The sequence below is a fragment of the Schistocerca nitens genome, chromosome 7 (genome assembly GCF_023898315.1).
Source record: "Schistocerca nitens isolate TAMUIC-IGC-003100 chromosome 7, iqSchNite1.1, whole genome shotgun sequence".
In the NCBI taxonomy this organism is placed as follows: Eukaryota; Metazoa; Arthropoda; class Insecta; order Orthoptera; family Acrididae; genus Schistocerca; species Schistocerca nitens.
This window is the reverse complement of record NC_064620.1, coordinates 240,840,653-240,864,702: the sequence shown is the minus strand read 5'-3', so window position 1 is coordinate 240,864,702 and position 24,050 is coordinate 240,840,653. Positions and strand designations below refer to the sequence as shown.

The 24,050-nt window shown below is 39.6% G+C and overlaps 1 protein-coding gene across 1 annotated transcript in view; it reads left to right on the top strand.

Moving 5' to 3' along the window:
* Positions 1–20,801, top strand: part of LOC126195552 (uncharacterized) — a 322,158-nt gene extending 301,357 nt beyond the window's left edge. Inside the window, exons 28-30 of the mRNA XM_049934175.1 lie at positions 6,434–7,165; positions 16,550–16,654; positions 20,488–20,801. Coding sequence (XP_049790132.1) covers positions 6,434–7,165; positions 16,550–16,654; positions 20,488–20,631 — 981 coding nt within the window. The 3' untranslated portion in view covers positions 20,632–20,801. The remainder of the gene's footprint in view (positions 1–6,433; positions 7,166–16,549; positions 16,655–20,487) is intronic.
* The last annotated feature ends 3,249 nt before the right edge of the window (positions 20,802–24,050 follow it).

The following is a 24,050-nucleotide window of genomic DNA, read 5'->3' as shown; positions in this document are numbered from 1 at the left end:
ATGCTTACATAAAGCTTTCGGCCGTAGCTGGAAAAAAAAAAAAAAAAGGACACACACAGAAGCGAGAACACTTCACGCACACACGACTGCCAACTCCAGCACGTAGGGCCCGATGTGCTGGAGTTGATGGTTGTGTGTGTGTGTGAATTGTGCTTGCTTGTATGTGTGAATGATGTGTGCCTCTCTTTTACTGATGATGGCTGTGGCCGAAAGCTTTATGTAAGTGTCTCTTAATTGTGCCTATCTGCAACTTGATGTTTCTTCTTTACAGTAAATAGCAGTATGTCTTTTCTTACAATGTTGATATTTGTACCTGGAGTTTCCATTGTTTGATATTTATTTTTCGACATAGTCACCCTGGTGATGAACAGTTCCTCCCAACAAGAGACCAGTTTGTTGATACCGTCACTGTAGAATGTCTGACTTTGTTGATGGAGCTATAACCTCACCTCCACATGCACTGCTTCATCACTATCAAAGTGTAACCCTCAAAGATGCTCTTTAAGTTTTGAAAACAGATGAAAATTGTATGGAGCCAAATTGATGACTGTGAACCCAAGGCTTTGGATTGTTGCAGATGTTGCAGCACTCGTGTGTGGTCTGGCATTGTCATGCTGAAGGAGTGTGTGCTTCATGTACAGATGAACTGTTCAAATTTGAAACTCAATTACAGCATGCTGTTTCTCACCCACCGACAGTTACGTCGCACAAAGCCATGTTACAGGCTATAGATTGGAGCCTTCTAGCACCAAGGGGCTGAAAACATGTAGACAAGAAGAATAAAGATGTAGAATGTTAATAAAGTTTGATTTATTTAAAAAGCTTTGAGTTTTCACATAAAAAAATTCAGAGGCATTATGTTTCCGCACGCCCTCATATATTACCTGAACAAAAACATTTACATTGCTTCAGAAAATGGTAATCACTTAATAAATTCATAATATGAAAGTTTCTGTGCTACTGAAATGCCCACATAAAAGTACAAACACTATCCTTGCTTTTAGAACCATTAGTTCCTTCCTTAGGGAGGAAAGAGGGATAGGCTATGATGTTAAAAAGAAGTGACAGATTGGGAGACCTATCCTTCTCCTTCACAAGGAACTAGTATTTCTGAAAGGTAGGATAGTGTGCGTATTTTTACTGAATATTTGATCTCAAAAGGAATTGCTGGCCAGCATTTTTGCCTCGTCAAACATTTTAGTTTCCTCAATTAAGTTTTTCCTTTTGTGTTTGTGTGTGTGTGGAGGGGGGGGGGGGGGTGCAGTGAGTGTTTGAACACCACAGTGCACGACAAAGCATGGTCCTATTGGAGGTGGTATGTGTTGCTGTCCTCAAAACCTTTGAACTGACTAATTCAGACAGTTGTAGGTGGACCAGGCCTGCAGTTTACTCATTTCCAGAGTCTAAAAAAATGATAAATGACAGATCATGAAAAAGTGGAGATGTTCAGTCGCAGAAAGATTATCAAACAAGTAAGCTTGGCCAAAAAGGCCTTCATCCAAATTAGACAATAAACACACACACACACACACACACACACACACACACACACACACACACACACACACACAAATGTACAAACGTGTCTCACACACACACATGATCACTACCTCTGGCTGATGAGACCACCAAAAACTTACTTTTTTTTTCAGTCTTTCTGTAGTGCGTATCTGCTATCTAACACCTCCACCGTATAGTGAGTAGCAATCTGTCCTTTTCACAATATTGTCATTATTCCATCCTGGATTTTCCATTATTTGGTAAGCAACAGATTAAAATCCTAAGACTGGCAGGATAAAATCCGTGGCCTTTGGATTGTTAGTCTGGCACTTCACCACTTGGTTACGTTGTCACACTTAGTTATGTGCAGTTCTGCTGAACGTGTGGGCACACGTGTGTGTGTGTGTGTGTGTGTGTGTGTGTGTGTGTAAATTACATGTTCTATCCTATTACTCCTTGTTAATGTCACCTTCACAATTAATTTGTGCCAGATGACGATGACTTACGGTTCGCTAGTGAGTTGGCTTATTGCTAAGACACTTGACTCAGGTTATGGAAGGTGGTGGTTCATCCCCCATCTGTCCAACCAGGTTTAGGTTTTGCGTGATTTCCCTAAATTTCTTAAGCCAAATGTCTGGATGGTTCTTTTGAAAAAGGCACAGCCGATTTCCCCTTCCATCCTTCCGTAACCTGAACTCTGTTCCATATCTAGTGACCTTGTTGTCATCTTGGCGTTAAATCCCGAAGCTTCCCTCTTTATAAGTTTGCATGTATAGAAACTGCCCATAACAGATCAAAGATAAAAGGCGAAACAAGGCAGTAGAAGCAGAGAACAAAATCAAAAAGTAAAGAATTGGCAGAGATGGACAAAACTCAAAAGAATAGCAAATATACTATGGTGAGGAAGAGAGAAAGTAGAAGGAAGGATGGGAAGTTAGAGAAAAATCCACATTTGATTGGTTCAGGGAATGGAATAAGGGTGGTGACTGCAAAAACAAAGGAAAATGATGAAAAAAGATAGAGATGTGAGAGATGGTTTTCCACCTGTGAAATTTGAAAATAGTGACATTGGAAAAAAGGTCTTTGTGTCTCATAGATGCTAAAACACATTAAGGTTTTGCTGCAAACAGCACTGCATTACTCCTGTTCTAGTCCTCTCGTTGACTGTTCTAATTCATTTTTCTACCTCCTCCTTACATTCTCTTCCATTGTCTGTCCCTCTAATCCCAGATCATGTGGGGAACATACAGGTGTATCTCTCTGCTCATGCATTATTCAATTTGATGTAAATCACTATTGTGTATATCAACTATCTACACAGGCTAGCAACTGCATGTTCATTTTCTTAGTTTTCTTATATTTTCTATGCAGCTTCCTGGCACATTGCATCCTCCAAAAATCTCTGTAGCTCCAGAGCTTATGAGCCGCAACATTTTTGGTGACCCCAAGTGATTGTAGGCAACAGCCTATATCAACTAGCATAGCAACTGTGCTGTGTCATTCCAAACATCAAGTGCAAATCAATCGCGCATCATCCGCTTACTGCATCGTCATGTACTTCAGACATCAAGAACCGATTTACTGCATGTCAACAGATATAGCAGTGTCACACACAGCACTATCCATTGACCACCTTTGTGGCAGCAGAACCCCATTCTATAGTTCATGCAACATGAGATTGAATTGGTGCTCACTAACGTCACAGCTGATGAAACTAAGTACAGTTATGTTGTCACTGCACTTAATGAAGACATGGCAGGATATTTTGGCCTTACCATCAAGCATTGACTGATACATGACGCTGAATAATGCCCTGATCATGCATCTATCCCAGTCCAAGGTCTAACAGCTTGATAAGTAGTTGCACACAGAGGAGTTAGGTGACTGCACTCCTTAGCTGTTGCTGTGCTGGTTACGAACACTAGCGAGCAATGCTGTTAATGAGGACATTGTAAGGAACATCTGGCTCTCGTGGTTTCTTTCAGATGCACAGAAGATTGTTATAGTCTGCACTGGACATCTTGACATGTTAGTGCAGACCACAGACTGCAGTACAATTATGGACTTACCTGCAATGGTAGTGACTGTTAGCTCGTCGGCCAGTTCTGTTACAGCACCACTACAGGTGCAGATCATGGAGCTCACTGCACAAGTTGCTGCACTGCAAACAAGACATTCCATTCACATCACCTCAGTGACATCGCTCACTGGAAAACACAGCCGACCACCTTCGTCAAATAAGATCTGTTGGTACCACAGAAGGTTTAGACCTCAAGCACAGAAATGCATTCTGCCATGCGAGATGGGAAACATGTCAGGAAGTCAGTAATGATGGTGACTGGTGTTCTGAAGAGCAGCTGTCGATTGTTTGTTACCAATCTCTGTAACAAACTCCAGTTCTTGGTGGATACCAGTATGGTTGTGCCTGTTTATCCGTCCACCCATCTGCCTCATCATAACTGTAATGGTCGTCACCTCTTCACTGCCGGGTCTACAACAAAGACAAATGGTTGCACTAAACCTAAGCCTATGTTATAAGTTCAAGTGGCAGTTGTGAATGGGACACATCCCATAATAAGAGCTGACTTTCTGTTGTTAAATGGTTTGTTACCTGTCCTAAGATTTCATCGACCACTTGGGATGACTTTTCCAAACTCTACCTCTTTTCCTGGACTCCACCAGTCCTTTTCCTCCAGCCCTCTTTCTTGCCCTTCAACCCTCCTGCCATAAAAAGGAGCCACTGGCTCCGAAAACTTACAAACTGTAATACGTTTTTTATATGTGTGTTCTCCTGCCGCCGCTTGGTGAATAGATTTATTATCTATCTGATTACATTATATTTATCTATGTATATGTCTGTCTGTCTGTCTATCTATCTATCTATCTATCTATCTATCTATCTATCTCTCCCTTTGTTGAGGTAAGTAGGTATCGAATGAATGTTCATTTTTTGTAGTATCGGATGAAGGAAGGCGAAAGATCAAAAGAGTAGGGTTTCTTACGTAGAATAATTGGTTACAAAAGAGACTGTCACAATATAAGCGTTCAGTCAACAAGGCCTTTGTCGAAAATAGACGACACACACACACACACACACACACACACACACACACACACACACACACACACACACACACCCTACATGGTGAGTAGCAACTTTCCTTTTCATAATATTGTTCCATTCCATCCTGGATTTTCCATTGTTTGAATAATTGGTTAAGACACAGTTAAAAAGTACAGGGAACAGAACACCACCCAGTGGTTCCCATTTGATGACACAGCAGTTAGGCGACAACCATCTACTCAGAGGGAGCTGTCTTATGTACAGATAAAGAGTGGAGATGGAAAGCCAATTAAAAATGCAGATAGCACCCTGTTCCCTTGTTTATACGAGGGCAGTTCAATAAGTAATGCAACACATTTCTTTTCTGAAACAGGGGTTGTTTTATTCAGCATTGAAATACACCAGGTTATTCCCCAATCTTTTAGCTACACAACACTATTTTTCAACGTAATCTCCATTCAATGCTACGGCCTTACGCCACCTTGAAATGAGGGCCTGTATGCCTGCACGGTACCATTCCACTGGTCGATGTCGGAGCCAACGTCGTACTGCATCAATAACTTCTTCATCATCCGCGTAGTGCGTCCCACGGATTGCGTCCTTCATTGGGCCAAACATGTGGAAATCCAACGGTGCGAGATCGGGGCTGTAGGGTGCATGAGGAAGAACAGTCCACTGAAGTTTTGTGAGCTCCTCTCGGGTGCGAAGACTTGTGTGAGGTCTTGCGTTGTCATGAAGAAGGAGAAGTTCGTTCTGATTTTTGTGCCTACGAACACGCTGAAGTCGTTTCTTCAATTTCTGAAGAGTAGCACAATACACTTCAGAGTTGATCGTTTGACCATGGGGAAGGACATCGAACAGAATAACCCCTTCAGCGTCCCAGAAGACTGTAACCATGACTTTACCGGCTGAGGGTATGGCTTTAAACTTTTTCTTGGTAGGGGAGTGGGTGTGGCGCCACTCCATTGATTGCCGTTTTGTTTCATGTTCGAAGTGATGAACCCGTTTCATCGCCTGTAACAATCTTTGACAAGAAGTTGTCACCCTCAGCCACATGACGAGCAAGCAATTCCACACAGATGGTTCTCCTTTGCTGTTTATGGTGTTCGGTTAGACAACGAGGGACCCAGCGGGAACAAACCTTTGAATATCCCAACTGATGAACAATTGTGACAGCACTACCAACAGAGATGTCAAGTTGAGCACTGAGTTCTTTGATGGTGATCCGTCGATCATCTCGAACGAGTGTGTTCGCACGCTCCGCCATTGCAGGAGTCACAGCTGTGCATGGCCGGCCCGCACGCGGGAGATCAGACAGTGTTGCTTGACCTTGCGGCGATGATGACACACGCTTTGCCCAACGACTCACCATGCTTTTGTCCACTGCCAGATCACCGTAGACATTCTGCAAGCGCCTATGAATATCTGAGATGCCCTGGTTTCCCGCCAAAAGAAACTCGATCACTGCCCGTTGTTTGCAGCGCACATCCGTTACAGACGCCATTTTAACAGCTCCGTACAGCGCTGCCACCTGTCGGAAGTCAATGAAACTATACGAGACGAAGCGGGAATGTTTGAAAATATTCCACAAGAAATTTCCGGTTTTTTCAACCAAAATTGGCCGAGAAAAAAAATGTGTTGCATTACTTATTGAACTGCCCTCATACTAACCTCTGCAAGAGTGACATTACTGACTAATTTATTATTGTTGTCATCAGCTAGAGAGACAGGACTCATTTATTCCTTTTCCAGATCAGTCTGTAAATTATCTTATGTTATTTTTTACCATCACCTGTGAAACACTTTGTTGTACACAGCTTTGCCATATTACTTTATTTACAAGTTTAAAGGAGGTAATTCTTGTTTCAGATTCTGAGTTACGCAGAGCTTATTAATTTCAAAGAATCTTCTTCCACATCTGAACTGTCTGGAAGTGCTGGGAAAGATGAAAAGAAGGAACTCGTGCCATCTGAGACTGTGGAGCAACAGGCATCAGCATCCAAGTCCACGACCGGTGGTGTCCCTAGCTTAGTATCATTGAATTCTCAGGTTTCTTCTGGTATTGATTCAGGAAAAAATTTAGAAACTGTTAATGTTGCCAGTGGCACACATTCAGAAAAGGCATGTGGATCTAGCATGGAAAGGGAGGTGGATGAATTATTACCCAGTGAAATTAGAGATGATAACAAAAGTGTGAATGATCCTGTTTCAACTATTAACGAAGAGGAAGGACTGGACGAGAGTCAACAAATAAATGACAGTGTCAGTGTGAGCGAAAACTCAAGTGATCTGAAATATCTGCTGAAGACTGAACAATATTCTGAAGATGTAACATGCACAAGCTTCAGCTCTGTAAGGGATTGCGACATAGATGTGTCAACGTGCGATGACAGTCAGAGTGTTCTGTCTTCACAGGTGAACTCACCCACATCTAGCCAAGCCTCTGATGCCAACAAGCAGTGCAAGAAGAAAGAAGTTAGGAGTGAGCAGAATGACTCACAGCAGGCAGAGGAGAAAGCACAAGAAACTTTGATATTGAAGCCTAGAACTTACAATGATGTCGAAAAAAGCTTTGGAATTGTTTTGTGTGATTTTCCAACGGTATGTACAAATCTTAATAATCATACATCAAGCCTTAAGTACTGTGTCTTGTGTATGAAAAACTATGTCCACCTTTTCTACAAAATGTTTGCAACTATAATTAGCCCTGTTCTCAGAGTCTTTTGCATCACGATTATGTGTGAATAAGGGAAAGAGAATATGATTTTTTCTCTCTCTCTCTCTCTCTCTCTCTCTCTCTCTCTCCTCCTCCTCCCTCTCCCCCGCCCCCCTCCCTCTCTCTCTCTCTCTCTCTCTCTCTCTCTCTCTCTCTCTCTCTCTCTCTCCTCCCTCTCTCCCTCCCCCGCCCCCTTGTCTGGTCTGTCTGTCTGTGTGTGTGTGTGTGTGTGTGTGTGTGTGTGTGTTTGAGGGAGATGATTTCAATAATAAAAATAGAAAATGAAGTGCGTAATCAGAAGCAATGGTAACTGCAGATAGAAATGGTTACATAGCTCACTGAAGCCATGCCCAGGTGCATACAGTTGAAAACCCTGGGACTAAAATTCTTTCCTCATAAATTAATGCAGCAATAAATCAGAAAATAATGTAGAATATTGTCGAATGATGTCACCATTACAGAAATAACCATGTAAAGAAAGATATTAGAGTCAGAACAGGCACATGACAAGAAACAGGTATTTACAGTAAAAATCATTGTTTCTAATACATCAGATTTTTAAGTCCTTCATTCAGTTTTACATTTTACAAAAACTGTGCATAAACACACTGTTGGAATTCATAATTGTAGTTTTCAGAGGCTGATAGGCACATACACCAATGAATCAAACCTTATAACTACTGCCTACTGAGAGCTCGAATGCTGCCAGGCATGTGGCACAACAGGGAAAGTGGGAGAATCCACTAACATTAGCAACTTCGCTGAAGAAAAGATTTTTATGGGCAGAGTCTGGGAATGGGCATATCAGAAAGGGTGAAGCTGGTAACTGTAAACAACACACACATTTGATAAGCCTTTTGTGAGCTGGCTCTGTTAAGTAGTGTGTCAGTGGTGTCAAAAATCGCAATGAAGCAACATCTCTAAATCAAGTGTTCAAGACATTCTCCAGAATGTTTTGAAGAAGACAAAAATGAGAGCATAGTAGAGCCCACACACCTTGACCCCTGAACAAAAGGAACTATGTATAGAAGCTTGCCGCAACTTGATTCAAATGCAAAATATGAACATTTATTTTCTGGAAAAATTATCATGAGTGAAGAGAGTTAGGTTATCAGTATGAACCTGCCACAAAATGACACTGTGCAGAAATTCACATGAAGGTTCACCATTTTGAAAACATAAGAGACATTGAAGCCAATGTGATGTGGTGGTTGAACAACATCCCAAAGAAGGACTTCTCCGAGTTTTAGATGTTGCATGAATGTTTTGTGCACTACTTAAGTGGGGGAACACCATAAAGAACACCTGAAGCATCTTAACTTCATTCTATTTTTCATTAATCTAGTCCCAAAACTTTTTGGACTGAAGGTGCTGTTGAGGAAGTGAAACAAGTTTTGAAAGTGAGTAAACCCTGAAGCACAGAAATCTTAATGTTTAATGGACAGTTTTATTGCCATACAACAAAACTAACAACTACATTAAAATGGAGACTCACATGTAGGTACAGTATTCATACAGCTGTAGGGGTCATGAAGCCAAGCACAAACAGGGTAAAAGTTATGCTTTGTTTCCTTTTGATTTTGCATGCAATATTTATGCTGAAATTTAGTAAGTCGATTTCTGTACTAGAAACGAAAATCCAGATCTGTTCGACAAAACAGTCTCTAGGGCCTTGAGAAATTGGGAACACACATTAACAGATGGTTTTCATTTCTCATCCTTCCTATTTTTGTTCCACGTGTTTATGCCATAAAGCTTCTCATTTATGGGTAAATTTAGGTGTATAAAAAGTGGTTTGAAGACCAATTTTACCGTGTCAGATTGTTGATTCTAATATTACGTATTAATATTTGATTGTGGCCCCTCTCCCTTTTTTCTACCCCCTTCTTCTTTCCCAGATAATGAAACTCGGTTCTTATATGATCTGATTTTAACCACTCTTCTATGACTTTCATTTAGGTATAGTCTTATAGTGTTCTGGGCTAGTTTAAATCTGTTTTTCATGCTTCATGTAACATTTATAATGACATTAAAATTAGTGGAATGTAAAAATCAGACCCAACAAGCTTTTTTTCTGCAGTCTTGCTGAGAATGTCAATTCATCAAGTGTTGCAACCAGCTGTCTTATATCATAGAGTTGCATATAGGCCAAATTTGTGTAACCATATTTTCGTGTTTATCTGTAATTTAACTGACTTATTCTTAATAAACTGTTACGTTTATCATGAGTGAAAAGTGCTTGACTTGCCGTAGAATTGTTAGGTCGGGGCTTTGGTGTGATGGGTGCTGTAGTTTTTTCCATGTGGGTGACTGTAGTGGCGTGGGAATAGGGGAAGTAAATGAGACTCATCAGTGGTTTTGTAGGATTTGTAGTAGAGATAGGAAGATACTAGAACAGGAGGGGAAAATTGCCGCCCTTCAGGCTGAGTTACACAAGGCCAGGGGAGATCTTGGCAGGTTAAGGAGGGAGAACGGTAAAGAGAGGTGGGAAGTGGCAACAGGCAACAGGAGGAACAGGCCTAGAACTTTGTCTGACAGCTTTATGGTGAATGTGGAAAATAGATTTGACCTGTTGCTTCAGTTAGAATCTGGTGAGCCTCAAGCAGTTGCAGGTGTAGACAGGGCACAACAAACTTTCAGCAGCAAATCAAAAAGTAAGAATGTAGGGAAATCAGTAAAGAGAAAGAAAGTGTTGTTGTTAGGTAGTTCCTATGGAAGAGGTGTTGGCCAACTTTTGCAGGATGAACTAGGATCAGAATACCAGGTCACCAATTTTTTTAAACCTAATGCTGGTCTGGAGCAGGTGACAGAGGACTTAGGATCACTTTGCAAAGATTTCACTAAGGAAGACACTGTGGTTGTAGTGGGTGGGGCAGGTAACAGTATTGACAGAGATCCTGGGTACAGTATAGAGTGTGACCTGGCGAAGATTGCATCAGCATCGAAGCATACTAGTGTTGAGTTTGTATCTGTTCTTGGGCGCCATGACCGACCTCATTTGAACTCTTCTGTCAAGAGAGTTAATTTGGAGCTGGAACAGCTGCTCATGTCGGGTGCGGGGTCACACATTGGTGTGGTTCATGTTGATTCTCTCAGTAGGTGGGATTATACTAGGCATGGCCTTCACTTCAACAGGAAGGGGAAGGGTAAATTGGCTGGGGAAATAGCAGGAAAGTTAAAGGGGGGAGGCACTGTCATGAGTGGTAAAATACCAGTGGTTATAGGATTCAGAAAAGACCCTTTTTTAGGGTAGGGAGGACAGAAAGAAAGCAAATTTTAAGAGAGGTTAGAACTGAGACAAACCTTCAGTTTGAGAAAGAAATCAAAAAACATAATTCCAGCTTATTACATCAGCATAAACAGCCATTGGTTAAGAATTTTCAACTGTCAGCAGATATTTTAACTCCACCCAATTTTAACTCAGTCAATGAGAAATGTCAGCTATCTTTATTGCATCAAAATATTCGAGGACTGAGAAATAAAATTAATGAATTAACTATCTGCATAGATGAATTAGAGTCTTCAAACCCAGCTGACATAATCTGCCTCTCTGAACATCATGTGACCACTGGTATATAACTTTTAAGTGTTACAGGGTTTAGGTTAGCATCTCACTTTTGTAGATCAGAAATGGAGAAAGGAGTTGCCACATTCATCAGGAACTGTCATAAATTTAAGAACATAGACATTCATAAATTTTGCCTAGAACAGCATATGGAAGCATGTGCAACAGAATTAGAATTTCACAAAAAATCCTTCATAATATTAAGTGTATATCGAGTACCTGCAGGTAACTTTAATCTGTTTGTCAACCACCTTGAAGCTGTACTGGCCCATTTAACAACCAAAAACAAAGAAATAGTGGTTGCTGGTGATTTCAATGTAGATTTCCTTAAAGACTCTCCCAATAAGAACTTATTTGAGTTAGTAACACTATCATTCAACTTAATTCCCACCGTAAAGTTCCCCACTAGGATAGCCATTTGCTCACAAACAGCCATTGATAATATCTTTATAGAAAAGTCCAATGAACAAAATTATATTACAAAACCAATAGTCAATGGCCTCTCAGACCATGACATGCAGTTCCTTCTGTTAAATGTTAATACTGAACAGGATATAAAATCTGTTAAATCTGAGCTCAAGAGGGTAATCAGTAAGCCAAAAATTGATTATTTTAGGACACTCCTCAGAGACATTCACTGGACTGATATTTACAGTGCTCATGGCATGAATGAAAAATACAGGGTGATTCAAAAAGAATACCACAACTTTAAAAATGTGTATTTAATGAAAGAAACATAATATAACCTTCTGTTATACATCATTACAAAGAGTATTTAAAAAGGTTTTTTTTTCACTCAAAAACAAGTTCAGAGATGTTCAATATGGCCCCCGCCAGACACACGAGCAATATCAACCCGATACTCCAACTCGTTCCACACTCTCTGTAGCATATCAGGCGTAACAGTTTGGATAGCTGCTGTTATTTCTCGTTTCAAATCATCAATGGTGGCTGGGAGAGGTGGCCGAAACACCATATCCTTAACATACCCCCATAAGAAAAAATCGCAGGGGGTAAGATCAGGGCTTCTTGGAGGCCAGTGATGAAGTAAGTGCTCTGTCACGGGCTGCCTGGCGGCCGATCCATCTTATCAGCTGCAGACAGTGCTTGAACCAATTTCAGACGATAAGGTTTCATAACTAACCTTTTTCGTAGGACTCTCGATACAGATGATTGTGGAATTTGCAGCTCTCTGCTAGCTCTCCGAGTCGATGTTCCTGGGCTGCGAACAAATGCTTGCTGGATGCGTGCTACATTTTCATCACTCGTTCTCGGCCGTCCAGAACTTTTCCCTTTGCACAAACACCCATTCTCTGTAAACTGTTTATACCAATGTTTAATGCACCACCTATCAGGAGGTTTAACACCATACTTCGTTCGAAATGCACGCTGAACAACTGTCGTCGATTCACTTCTGCCGTACTCAATAACATAAAAAGCTTTCTGTTGAGCGGTCGCCATCTTAGCATCAACTGACGCTGACACCTAGTCAACAGCACCTCAAGCGAACAAATGTACAACTAAATGAAACTTTATAGCTCCCTTAATTCGCCGACAGATAGTGCTTAGCTTTGCCTTTTGTCGTTGCAGAGTTTTAAATTCCTAAAGTTGTGGTATTCTTTTTGAATCACCCTGTATAACATTTTTGCTAATAAAGTGCTTACCTTATTCGAACACTGCTTTCCCCCAAAACTTACCAAGGTTAGAGCAAAGTCTACAAAGAAGCCATGGATTACTCGAGGAATAGGGGTATCTTGTAAAACAAAAGGAAAACTGTATCTGTCAATCCGAAACATTTCCAATGTTGATGCTATAGCACATTATAAGAAATACTGTAAAATATTAAAGACTGTAATACGGATGTCAAAGCAAATATATTACAAGGAAAAGATAAGTCATATCAGATAACAAAATAAAGACAATATGGGATATAGTGAAGGAGGAGACCGGTAGAACCAGACATGAAGAGGAACAAATAGCATTAAGAGTAAATGATACATTGGTGACAGATGTGTATAGTGTTGCAGAACTTTTTAACAAACATTTTATAACTGTTACTGAAAAGATGGGGTTGTCAGGTTCGGTAGATGCTGCTATGGATTACCTTAGATCAGACATTTCAAGTAACTTCCATAATATGAATTTGATCCTCACTACCCCAACAGAAATAATGTCCATTATAAAATCTTTAAAATCAAAAACATCTAGTGGGTATGATGAAATATCAACAAAGTTAATTAAAGAGTGTGATTCTGAGCTAAGTAACATATTAACCTATCTGTGTAACCAGTCGTTTATTAGTGGAATATTTCCTGGATGGCTGAAATATGCTGAAGTTAAGCCACTGTTTAAGAAGGGAGATAAAGAAATAGCATCAATTTTCCGTCCAATTTCACTGTTGCCAGCATTCTCAAAAATTTTCGAAAAAGTAATGTACAGTCGTCTTTATAACCATCTTATCTCAAATAACATACTGTCAAAGTCACAGTTTGGATTTCTAAAAGGTTCTGATATTGAGAAGGCTATCTACACTTACAGTGAAAATGTGCTTAATTCATTAGACAAAATATTGCAGGCAACTGGTATATTTTGTGATCTGTCAAAAGCATTTGACTGTGTAAATCACAATATCCTTTTAAGTAAACTAAAATATTATAGTATAACAGGAAATGCTGCAAAATGGTTCAAATCTTATATCTCTGGCAGGAAACAAAGGGTGTTATTAGGAAAGAGACATGTATCAAGCTATCAGGCATCATCCAACTGGGAACTAATTACATGTGGGGTCCCACAAGGTTCCATTTTGGGGCCCTTACTTTTTCTTGTGTATATCAATGACCTTTCATCAGTAACATTACCAGATGCCAAGTTTGTTTTGTTTGCCGATGATACAAACATTGCAATAAATAGCAAATCAGGTGTAGTCTTAGAAAGATCAGCCAATAAAATATTTGTGGACATTGATCACTGGTTCCTAGCCAATTCTTTGTCACTAAACTTTGAAAAAACACACTACATGCAGTTCAGAACTTGTGAGGGGTGTCCCAAGAGTATATGTCTAACATACGATGACAAGAAGATAGAAGAAGTGGACAGTGTTAAATTCTTGGGATTACAGCTTGATAATAAATTCAACTGGGAGGAGCACACCATAGAACTGCTGAAGCGTCTTAACAAATCTCTGTTTGCAATGCGAATAATGTCAGACATAGGGGATATAAAAATGAAAAAGCTGGCATACTATGCTTACTTTCATTCCATAATGTCATATGGGATTATTTTTTGGGGTAATTCATCAAGCCAAGCTAAAGTTTTACGGGCACAAAAACGTGCAGTGAGAGTTATATGTGGTGTGAACTCAAGAACATCCTGCAGAAGCCTGTTAGGGAACTAGGGATACTAACTACTGCTTCCCAATATATTTATTCATTAATGAAATTTGTCATTAAAAATATATCACTTTTTCAAACCAACAGCTCAATTCATGGAATCAATACTAGAAATAAGAATAATCTTCACAAGGATTTAAAGTCACTTAGTCTTGTACAAAAAGGTGTGCATTATTCAGGAACACACATTTTCAATAACTTGCCAGCAGCCATAAAAAGCTTAACAACCAATGAAATTCAGTTTAAGAGAAGCCTAAAGGATTTATTGGTGGCCAACTCCTTCTACTCCATTGATGAATTTCTTAGTAAAACCAACTGATTTGTATATAAGTACAACATAACTTCTGCACAATTTCAGTGCAGTAATGTGTTCATTGAAAATTTGTGTGTGTGTGTGTGTGTGTGTGTGTGTGTGTGTGTGTGTGTTAGTATAATCTAACTTCTGCACCATTTCAGTGCAGTAATGTGTTCATTGTAAATAAGTATTACAGTAGTTGTATTACCTTATAAATAAATAAAAAAAATTTTTATTTTAAATTCAGTGCATTAGTATTTGTAAAATGACTTTTAGTGTTCATTAAAAAATGACGATCATTCCACTTGGGACCTGTGGAATGGTACATTAACTTATTTGTTTTAGTTATTTACTTGTCATGTATTGTTGTTTTTCTGACATGGTCCACATCCTGGAGGACCTCCTCACTACGGATCAATTGGAATGAAAGTAAATCTAATCTAATCTAATCTAATACATAAAGATATATCCAAAAACAAAGATGATGTGACTTACCAAACGAAAGCGCTGGCAAGTCGATAGACACACAAACATACGCACAAAATTCAAGCTTTCGCAACAAACTGTTGCCTCATCAGGAAAGAGGGAAGGAGAGGGAAAGACGAAAGGATTTGGGTTTTAAGGGAGAGGGTAAGGAGTCATACCAATCCCGGGAGCGGAAAGACTTACCTTAGGGGGAAAAAAGGACGGGTATACACTCGCACACACACACACACATATCCATCCACACATATACAGACACAAGCAGACATATTTAAAGACAAAGAGTTTGGGCAGAGATGTCAGTCGAGGCGGAAGTGCAGAGGCAAAGATGTTGTTGAATGACAGATGAGGTATGAGTGGCGGCAACTTGAAATTAGCGGAGATTGAGGCCTGGTGGGTAACGGGAAGAGAGGATATATTGAAGAGCAAGTTCCCATCTCCGGAGTTCGGATAGGTTGGTGTTGGTGGGAAGTATCCAGATAACCCGGACCATGTAACACTGTGCCAAGATGTGCTGGCCGTGCACCAAGGCATGTTTAGCCACAGGGTGATCCTCATTACCAACAAACACTGTCTGCCTGTGTCCATTCATGCGAATAGACAGTTTGTTGCTGGTCATTCCCACATAGAATGCATCACAGTGTAGGCAGGTCAGTTGGTAAATCACGTGGGTGCTTTCACACGTGGCTCTGCCTTTGATCGTGTACACCTTCCGGGTTACAGGACTGGAGTAGGTGGTGGTGGGAGGGTGCATGGGACAGGTTTTACACCGGGGGCGGTTACAAGAATAGGAGCCAGAGGGTAGGGACGGTGGTTTGGGGATTTCGTAGGGATGAACTAACAGGTTACGAAGGTTAGGTGGACGGCGGAAAGACACTCTTGGTGGAGTGGGGAGTGTGTGTGTGAGTGTGCGGTGGAGTGTGTGTGCGAGTGTATACCCGTCCTTATTTCCCCCTAAGGTAAGTCTTTCCGCTCCCGGGATTGGAATGACTCCTTACCCTCTCCCTTAAAACCCACATCCTTTCGTCTTTCCCTCTCCTTCCCTCTTTCCTGATGAGGCAACAGTTTGTTGCGAAAGCTTGAATTTTGTGTGTATGTTTGTGTTTGTTTGTGTGTCTATCGACCTGCCAGTGCTTTCGTTTGGTAAGTCACATCATCTTTGTTTTTGGATATATTTTTCCCACCTGGAATGTTTCCCTCTATTATACTAATACATAAAGAGCACTTTGAGTGCTGTAACACTTTAAGATATAGTTGACACCTTCCTAGTGCTTGTGTAATGGAACATGTATTGAATGCTGTATCACTCACAAAGACAAAATATTAAATCTGTAATAGCTGTCTTACTTGGTTTGTTAATAATCCACAATAATTGTCTTCTTCAGCTGCCTCACAGCTTAAGTCTCTATCCACTTTATACATAGTTTTAGTGTACTAGAAATGTGACAATGTGACAAAAACAACTGGAGGATGATCAAAGGAAAGAGTAACAGTCTTGTAACAATATTTTTAACATAGTTATTTTTAATGTTTCCAGGATGATTTTTCACAAATGCCACAGGAAGCCAGACGTTGGATGCGGCAGTCTGATCAAATGAGAATATTTCCAACTGAAATGTACCCAGCAATATCTATTAATCGAGTAAGTTATCCTCAGGTAACACTGTCATCATTGTTTTTATGAACTGGTTTCAGTTTTGTGAGGCAAAAACCATGATTTTTTTTTATATTTACCTCCCTTTTCGACAATTCTTCCGTGATCTGTACTCAGCCAGTGCCACATTTTGCAGAACGGCCAAGCAAGTTGACGCGTCAGATAATACACTGGACTCACATTTGAGAGGAGTGAGATCCATATCTTTGGCTATAAAATTTAGGTGAATTGTAGAACTGTTCATTTCAAAAGAACATAACCTGTTTCTTTCGCCATACTAGTCTAATTATAGCTTGTGATCCAACTATAATTTTTCTTCCCACCCTCTCATCATTTCTCCTGTGCAAAACACAGCCTGAACAGTTTGCAGGTTTCCAACCCACCTGCCATACATTAGAGATCTGAAATAATTTCCAGATCATCCCACCCACAATCTCAATAACCATTGCAGGATATGTGAATATCTAGATAAATATCAGACAGACAGTGCAAGAATTGCTGCCAGTGCCAGCCAGGGGCTGCATACTGTAATTGCAGTCAGTTCATGAAAATGTGCAGTTGGAATTTCAGCTGAATCAATAATGAGATCTGTCATGTTTCTTTGTGATGTCAGGACTCTGAAGTGTCTAGTAACCATGACACAACACATGTTGTGGATACTTTACAGCATGAAACTGAAGACATCTCACAAGGCATGTCAAGGAAGTCGTCCTTCAAAAATCTAAGAAACTAGGTGTTACAGAGGTGACAAATGATAATTTAGAGATAAGGGAAGGAGAAAGTAAGACCAAGAATAATGGCAGCCTATAAAACAAGTACAAGTACTGAAGGAAATAAAAAAAGAAGAAGATGAAACAAAGAAAGCAAATAACAGACGTTGCAGAGTGCAAAAGAAACTACAGAAAATAAAAACAATAAACAAAAATGTTTTGGAGAATATTCCCACATGTAAAATTTTTGTATTGAAGCAAATACTGATATCGCAGGTGCCGTGTTGATGAATGCCCTCTGTGACAGAATTTGTGTCATCACTATCAGTATTAAGTGTCTTCTTAGCTGCACATATTGATGATAAATTAGCAGTCATCAGACTGACTGAAAGTGAACAGTGTTTTCACTCACCTGTTGCAGTCAGTGAATGGTGGTAGAGTCCTGGTATCATCATCCACAGTAGCTGTGTGCTGATTTTCAAGAGTAAGTTAAGGAGATGCATCAGACCTTTAGTGGCTGTCTTTGTCTTCGCATGGAGTGACACCATAATACGTGAGAAGTACACTCTACCATGCACTTCACAAAGGTTTGCAGAGTATAGATGTAGAAGTAAAATTAGAAATGTTCTGTGTGGTCCCTTAAAAACTTAAGAAGTATGTGTTAGGAAAATTGGGCACAGTCAAAGCAATGACACTAAAGAATGACAGTTATCTTGATCAACCTATTAATTTAGGAAGCACATTAAGCATTGATTGCAGTAAGCAGCTTGATTGGCAAGAAAGTTGGATCTTGATAAATAAGAAATGTTTGAAGAAAAATTATGTTAACTAAAATTGATGATTTTCATAAAACAAATGGCAAATGTACAACAGAACTGTGCTTACAGCTTTTAAAAGGAAAGACAAACTATTCAGCAGCAGCTGAACTCTGCAAAACGTTATTGCTGGATTAGGTTGGGGAAAATGTGAATCAGCAGAAAGTGTTTGTTTGTTAAAGGTAATAACAAAATATTTTAACTAGCTGGCTGGGATGTTAGCACCAAAGACCATAAACCAATCATGCAACTTGCATCTGAATTAGAAGATTCAGGATTTGCGACCGTTTTTTTACCTTTCAGCAACTACCCAAGGGCCATGCAATGCATATCACTCACTCCCTCCCTCCCTCCCTCCCTCCCTCCCTCCCTCTCCCCACCCCCCACCCATTTTTCTGAAAATTTACTTCCAAGATTTCTCAATGACTGTTCTTCAAGGCATATTATATGCCTTCTTGGGGGAGCTTTGTGTGAACACTTTGTAGGAAAGCACACTTGCTTTCAAGGATCCAAAAAGTGCCCACAGGTGGCTTCTTTCACTTTTAGGAAGAGAAATAGATTGCATGAAGCCATGTTGGAGTTGAAAGTTGCGTAGTGAAGTGTTTGTTTTTGAACTTCTAAAACCACATACAACATTTGGTTGGCATATAAGCTGGCATATTGCTGTGGCGGAATGAGTTTCCTTACTGACTGAACTTTGGTGATTTTATGGCAATATGATTTGGAATACATGTTACAGTATAGCAGTTTTCATTTCTTAACCTACATTGTTCAAGCCTGAATGAATGTCATAATAAGTCCACCTGCAATACAGAAAGTATGCACCAATCTTTTGTCCACCTTTTTTGTACACTTACTTTCATTAGACAAGCGTGATTGGGGAACATAGGTACATACAATGACCACTTGATTTCTGGTTTGGCTCTTGCTTGGTCCTGATCTGTTTTTACCTTAATAAGAAATGTTCTGAAGTAAATTTGATGAACAAATTTAAGACCATGACCGGAGGAGGAGAAAAACTCCAGTACTAAATTAATTGCTCTCGGCATACATTCACACCTGAACCCAGTACTGTTGTTTTGAGTTTATGGGTGATGGGTAGTAACAGAATATTCTGCAAAGCAGAAAACAACTCCTTATAGAGCTTCTAACAGCTATAACTCACTATTACAGATTAATGTGGACTCGCTTAAAAAACGTCGTTACCGCAATGTGGCCAGCTACAACACTAGGAGAAAGGCTGAACTTCACTATTCTGGCTTAAATCTAATAAATCTAACTTTGGCACAAAAAGGGGTGAAGCATATTGCCACAAAAATATTTGGTCACTTACCAAATAGCATCAAAATTCTGACAGATAACCAACCAGCATTTAAAAATAAATTATAAGAATTTTTGAATAGCAGCTCCTACTCAGAAGATGAATTTTCAGACATAAATTAGAAATTTTACAATTACTTAAGAAATTGAATTATGTCATATAAAGAAACCTTTCATTAAACTGACATGTTCCACATCATTACAAATATTGTGACTTGGACACACAACATAAACAACAATGTCAGTACAACTTTATTAGACTCCAGCATGTACGCCAATCACCATACAATACACTAAACACAATATGATAAGGCAAATGTATGCAAACAGTAATAACACAATAACTGAGTGCGAGCATAGTGAGGCAGAGTTTAAACAGGCTCTCACCCGTGGCAGACTCTATCAGAAGTTCACAGTAGTGCTCTTTCACAGCACACCTTCATCGATGACAACACACTTCTAAAGCCCGCTGCTTTGAAGTGTGCATGTATTACTTCAACAAAGTGTCATATTGATGGTCTATGGAAAAAGAATTAATTAATCTAATCATGTCATTGTGCAGACTGTACACCGAGCCATAACATGGCCATATGGCCATTTCCCCCCCCCCCCCCCCCACACACACACACACACTTTCCGGTCCCTTCCACCCCCCCCCCCTCTCTCTCTCTCTCTCTCTCTCTCTCTCTCTCTCTCTCTCTCTCTCTACCGCCTCTTGTGCATGCGCGCGCGGGGTGTGTGTGTGTGTGTGTGTGTGTGTGTGTGTGTGTGTGTGTGTGTGTGTGTGTGTGGTTATATATCTTGAAGACTGATGAAGGGAGTCATGTGTAAAGACAGAGTGAGAATGGGGACTGAATGTTATCTTTTTTTAGATCTGAAAGCAGTGCAAGATGTTAAAGAAGTCCTATATTATTTTGTGTTTCTTGAAACAGCATGCTATGTACTCTTATATAATGATATGCCTTTTTTTTTACAGGTTGCTTGGAATCCAAACTTCAGAAGTTTCTTTTGGATAGCAAGTGGTTACCAAAGTGGTTTAGTTCGGCTAAAGTGTGTCTCAGCAATGTATAACAAAGATGTTGCAAGAAATGTGATCATGATCAGAGATGCATACAGCTAATATATGCATATTTTTGTTTTTTGTATATATGTTTGTATGTTGGTTATCTTTTCTGAGCATTTTAATAAGCATTTTTGTTTAAGACAGTACCTGTGAAGCATTTATATTTATTTATGGACTACATGTTGTCAAATGGATGTATGATTTTTATAAAAAATATTTACAACTCATATCTGTTGACAAATCATTTAATGATCTTGAGATTTGGTCAGGCCTCCGTACTTTTTTACGAGTGTCAGTTTGAAGAAGAATGTTCTTAATGATCCGTGGTGCTGAGCAGACCTCCCAATGTCACCCTCAAGAAGCTGCCCTCATGTCATTAATGATTGCTACTACACTGTTCTCATTAGACCACTTGAACAGCAATACACACATTTCCAGAGTTTCAGCAGCTTTTGGAAAGCTCTTTGTACAGATACAGAGGAACGGCAATTATAATTTTGACCCTTATTTTTGTATATCAAGCTTGATTAAGATATTGTAAAAATTTGGAGTATGGTCTACTCCACAGCAAGAAAGGGTTCTCTTACCTATAGGCAAAACACACACACACACACACACACACACACACACACACACACACAGAGAGAGAGAGAGAGAGAGAGAGAGAGAGAGAGAGAGAGGAGGGGGGCTGTAAAACTATACACCCAGCCTTGTAGATTTTTATTTGAATATTGCTATATTTTCTTTCTTATCTGAGTGCATAAATGGAAGCTCCTACGAAAATTAGAAAACATATCCTTCATAGCCTCTCTTGTACATAATACATTACCGAGCGAGGTGACACAGTGATTAGCCCACTGGATTCACATTCGGAAGGACAACAGTTCAAACTCGTGTCTGGCCATTCTGATTTAGGTTTTCTGTGATTTCCCTGAATTGCTTCAGAAATACCAGGGTGGTTCCTTCGAAAGGACATGGCCGACTTCTTTCCCCATCCTTTCCTAGTCCGAGGGGAATGATGACCTCGCTGTTGACCACCTCCCTCAAATGAACCGACTTACATAATACGTTGTCCAATTGGTGGACAGAGGCAAATTTTGTTTAAAAGATAATATGATGACTAATGTGAAATCAGCAGTTTTTAATGATATGTCAAGGAAAATTTCATTTTCTCCAGTTCTCAGTTTAAAAAAAAGTGTTGTAAATCAGAGGATGTCAGTGCCAGCAGGTAGCCATTTAATGCTGAAATTAATTATTGAATTCTTAACGAGGACAAATTGCGTCATTTGACCTAGTTGAAAGCAATAGTTCATTTCTCGCACTAAAAAATGAGACTGGAGCAGTTTTGCGTCCACTTGCTACCAACCTTAGCAATTAAACAATATTGTACACAATAGCATTGTCGTTGAATGCTGTGCTTCATTACTGCTAATAGATATTTTTGTAACACAAGTATCATTATTGAACATTTAAATGTGTTATGCAATTTAATTTAAAATTAAATGAAACACTTCATCATGCATCATGGGGGTGAAAGTCCAACAAACTCTGTATCTGTCACAGTGTAAGTGCAGCTTGTAATGTGTACAGGCTTACAAAAATATTATTTAATATCACCGTATTATTTGAATATTTTTTCAAAAGTCATTGGAAGAGATTCTCCATTCAGAGAAAAATCTACAAAACTATTTACTCAGTTGAATTTCATATTGCTGCAAGTGTTTTGATCATATAATTGTTTCAAAGTTGATTCACAGGTCACAGAATGATACAGAATGAACAGTGCATTTAATATGGTGGCATTTACATAGGTTGTCAGTAGGATGGAACAATCTGGGATGTCACTGTCAAGTTTTGTCGGGAAGAAAGTTTTGACCTGGATGTCGATGGAGGGAACTGTGTAGTCAACTGCTATAGTCTGTCAGTAAACTCACAAGCAAGCAGCGCTCTTGCGAGAGGAAGTGGCCTTTTCCGGAAGAGCTACAGGTATGTTGAAAATCAGTTGCCCATCATTCATCTAGCAGTGTAGTGCAGTGATTGTCAGTTCTGTTCGTGTGCTTTTAGTTTTGGCTACATACATTTTGCACAACTCAAAAAATGTTATGTTGTATCTGAGCGGCCAAACAATGCTTCAAACCCACCAGCCAACATAAATACTCTCAACAGGCAAGGTGGCTTCGCCAAGAACTCTGCATTCATTGTAAGAACCATATTCGTGGACTTTTTACATAGCCCCCATGGAGAGATTTCATGGGAGGAGCCATATGAGGCAGTTTAATTTGAAATTGTGTATGCCTAGTCTAAATTATTTGTTTTAAGTAAATTTTACAGTATAACAAATGTATTTCATTGTCTCTTACCTGGCATCTTATTCCATAAGGCCCCTTTTCCAGCAGTGTTTGAATATCTACTTTTGCTTGTATCGTGTAATTCGGACTGTTGCCTTACTGCTTCAATTAAAATTTTATTATTCTTTATTGAAATTTATGAAAGGAATAACAATGTAACAATCTATAACAAAACAATAACAAGGAATGAATAACAAAGGTGGAGAATAATAACTGATAACCATGACCTAGCACCAGCATGACGAAACAAAATACGGGCTGTGGAAGGATAAAACATGACAGTGTATTGGGAGGAAATGAGTTCGGGGATCGTGATCAACAATGGATGGTTTAAGTCAGTCATTAAAATGTACGTTTCAAGAAACCTTGACAGTGACGTGAAGTAATGTGATGTGATGGGACAGATAGTGTGGATGCCGCCATTTGAAATGTATTGCAGAATGTTTTGATGAGACATGACGTGACAGATAGTGTGAATTTGCCTCAATTTCATGGGCTGTAGCAGTCTGATTTGTACAATTTCAGTCTGATTTGTACAATTTTTCATTCTTGTGTTGACACATATGTGAAACTTAACTGTGTGCTGCTAGCCACACAGACTAAATATTCAGTGTTTGACTCTGCTGTCAATTGTCAAGAAGGTTACATGTGTTTGCTTGCGGTGATTACTGATTGGTTTTACAATTGGATCAGAGAATTTGCATTAAATTTTGCCATAGAAATGAATAAAGTATAACAAAATTTTGGAAATGTTGAATAATACGTTTGGTGGGCCTGCTACGAATAAAACAAGGGTTTACGAGTGGTATAATTGTTTCCAAGATGGCCGTGAAGACCTTGAAGATGATGACATTCTGCACATCCCAGAACATCAACAACTGATGAAAATGTGGAGAAAGTGAAAGAAATGATTATGAACAATCACCGAATCACAATTGGAGACATTGCTGAAGATGTTGGCATCCACATCTTTATGATACTCTGCAGTTCACAGTAAAGTGCCTGGCAGATAGTTCACCAAACCACATTCAAGCTATTTCTGTACCATTCCATTCTCGAACAGCGTGCAGGAGAAACAAGCACTGAAATCTTTCTGTGCATGCTTATTTCTCTTATTTGTTAGTTGAC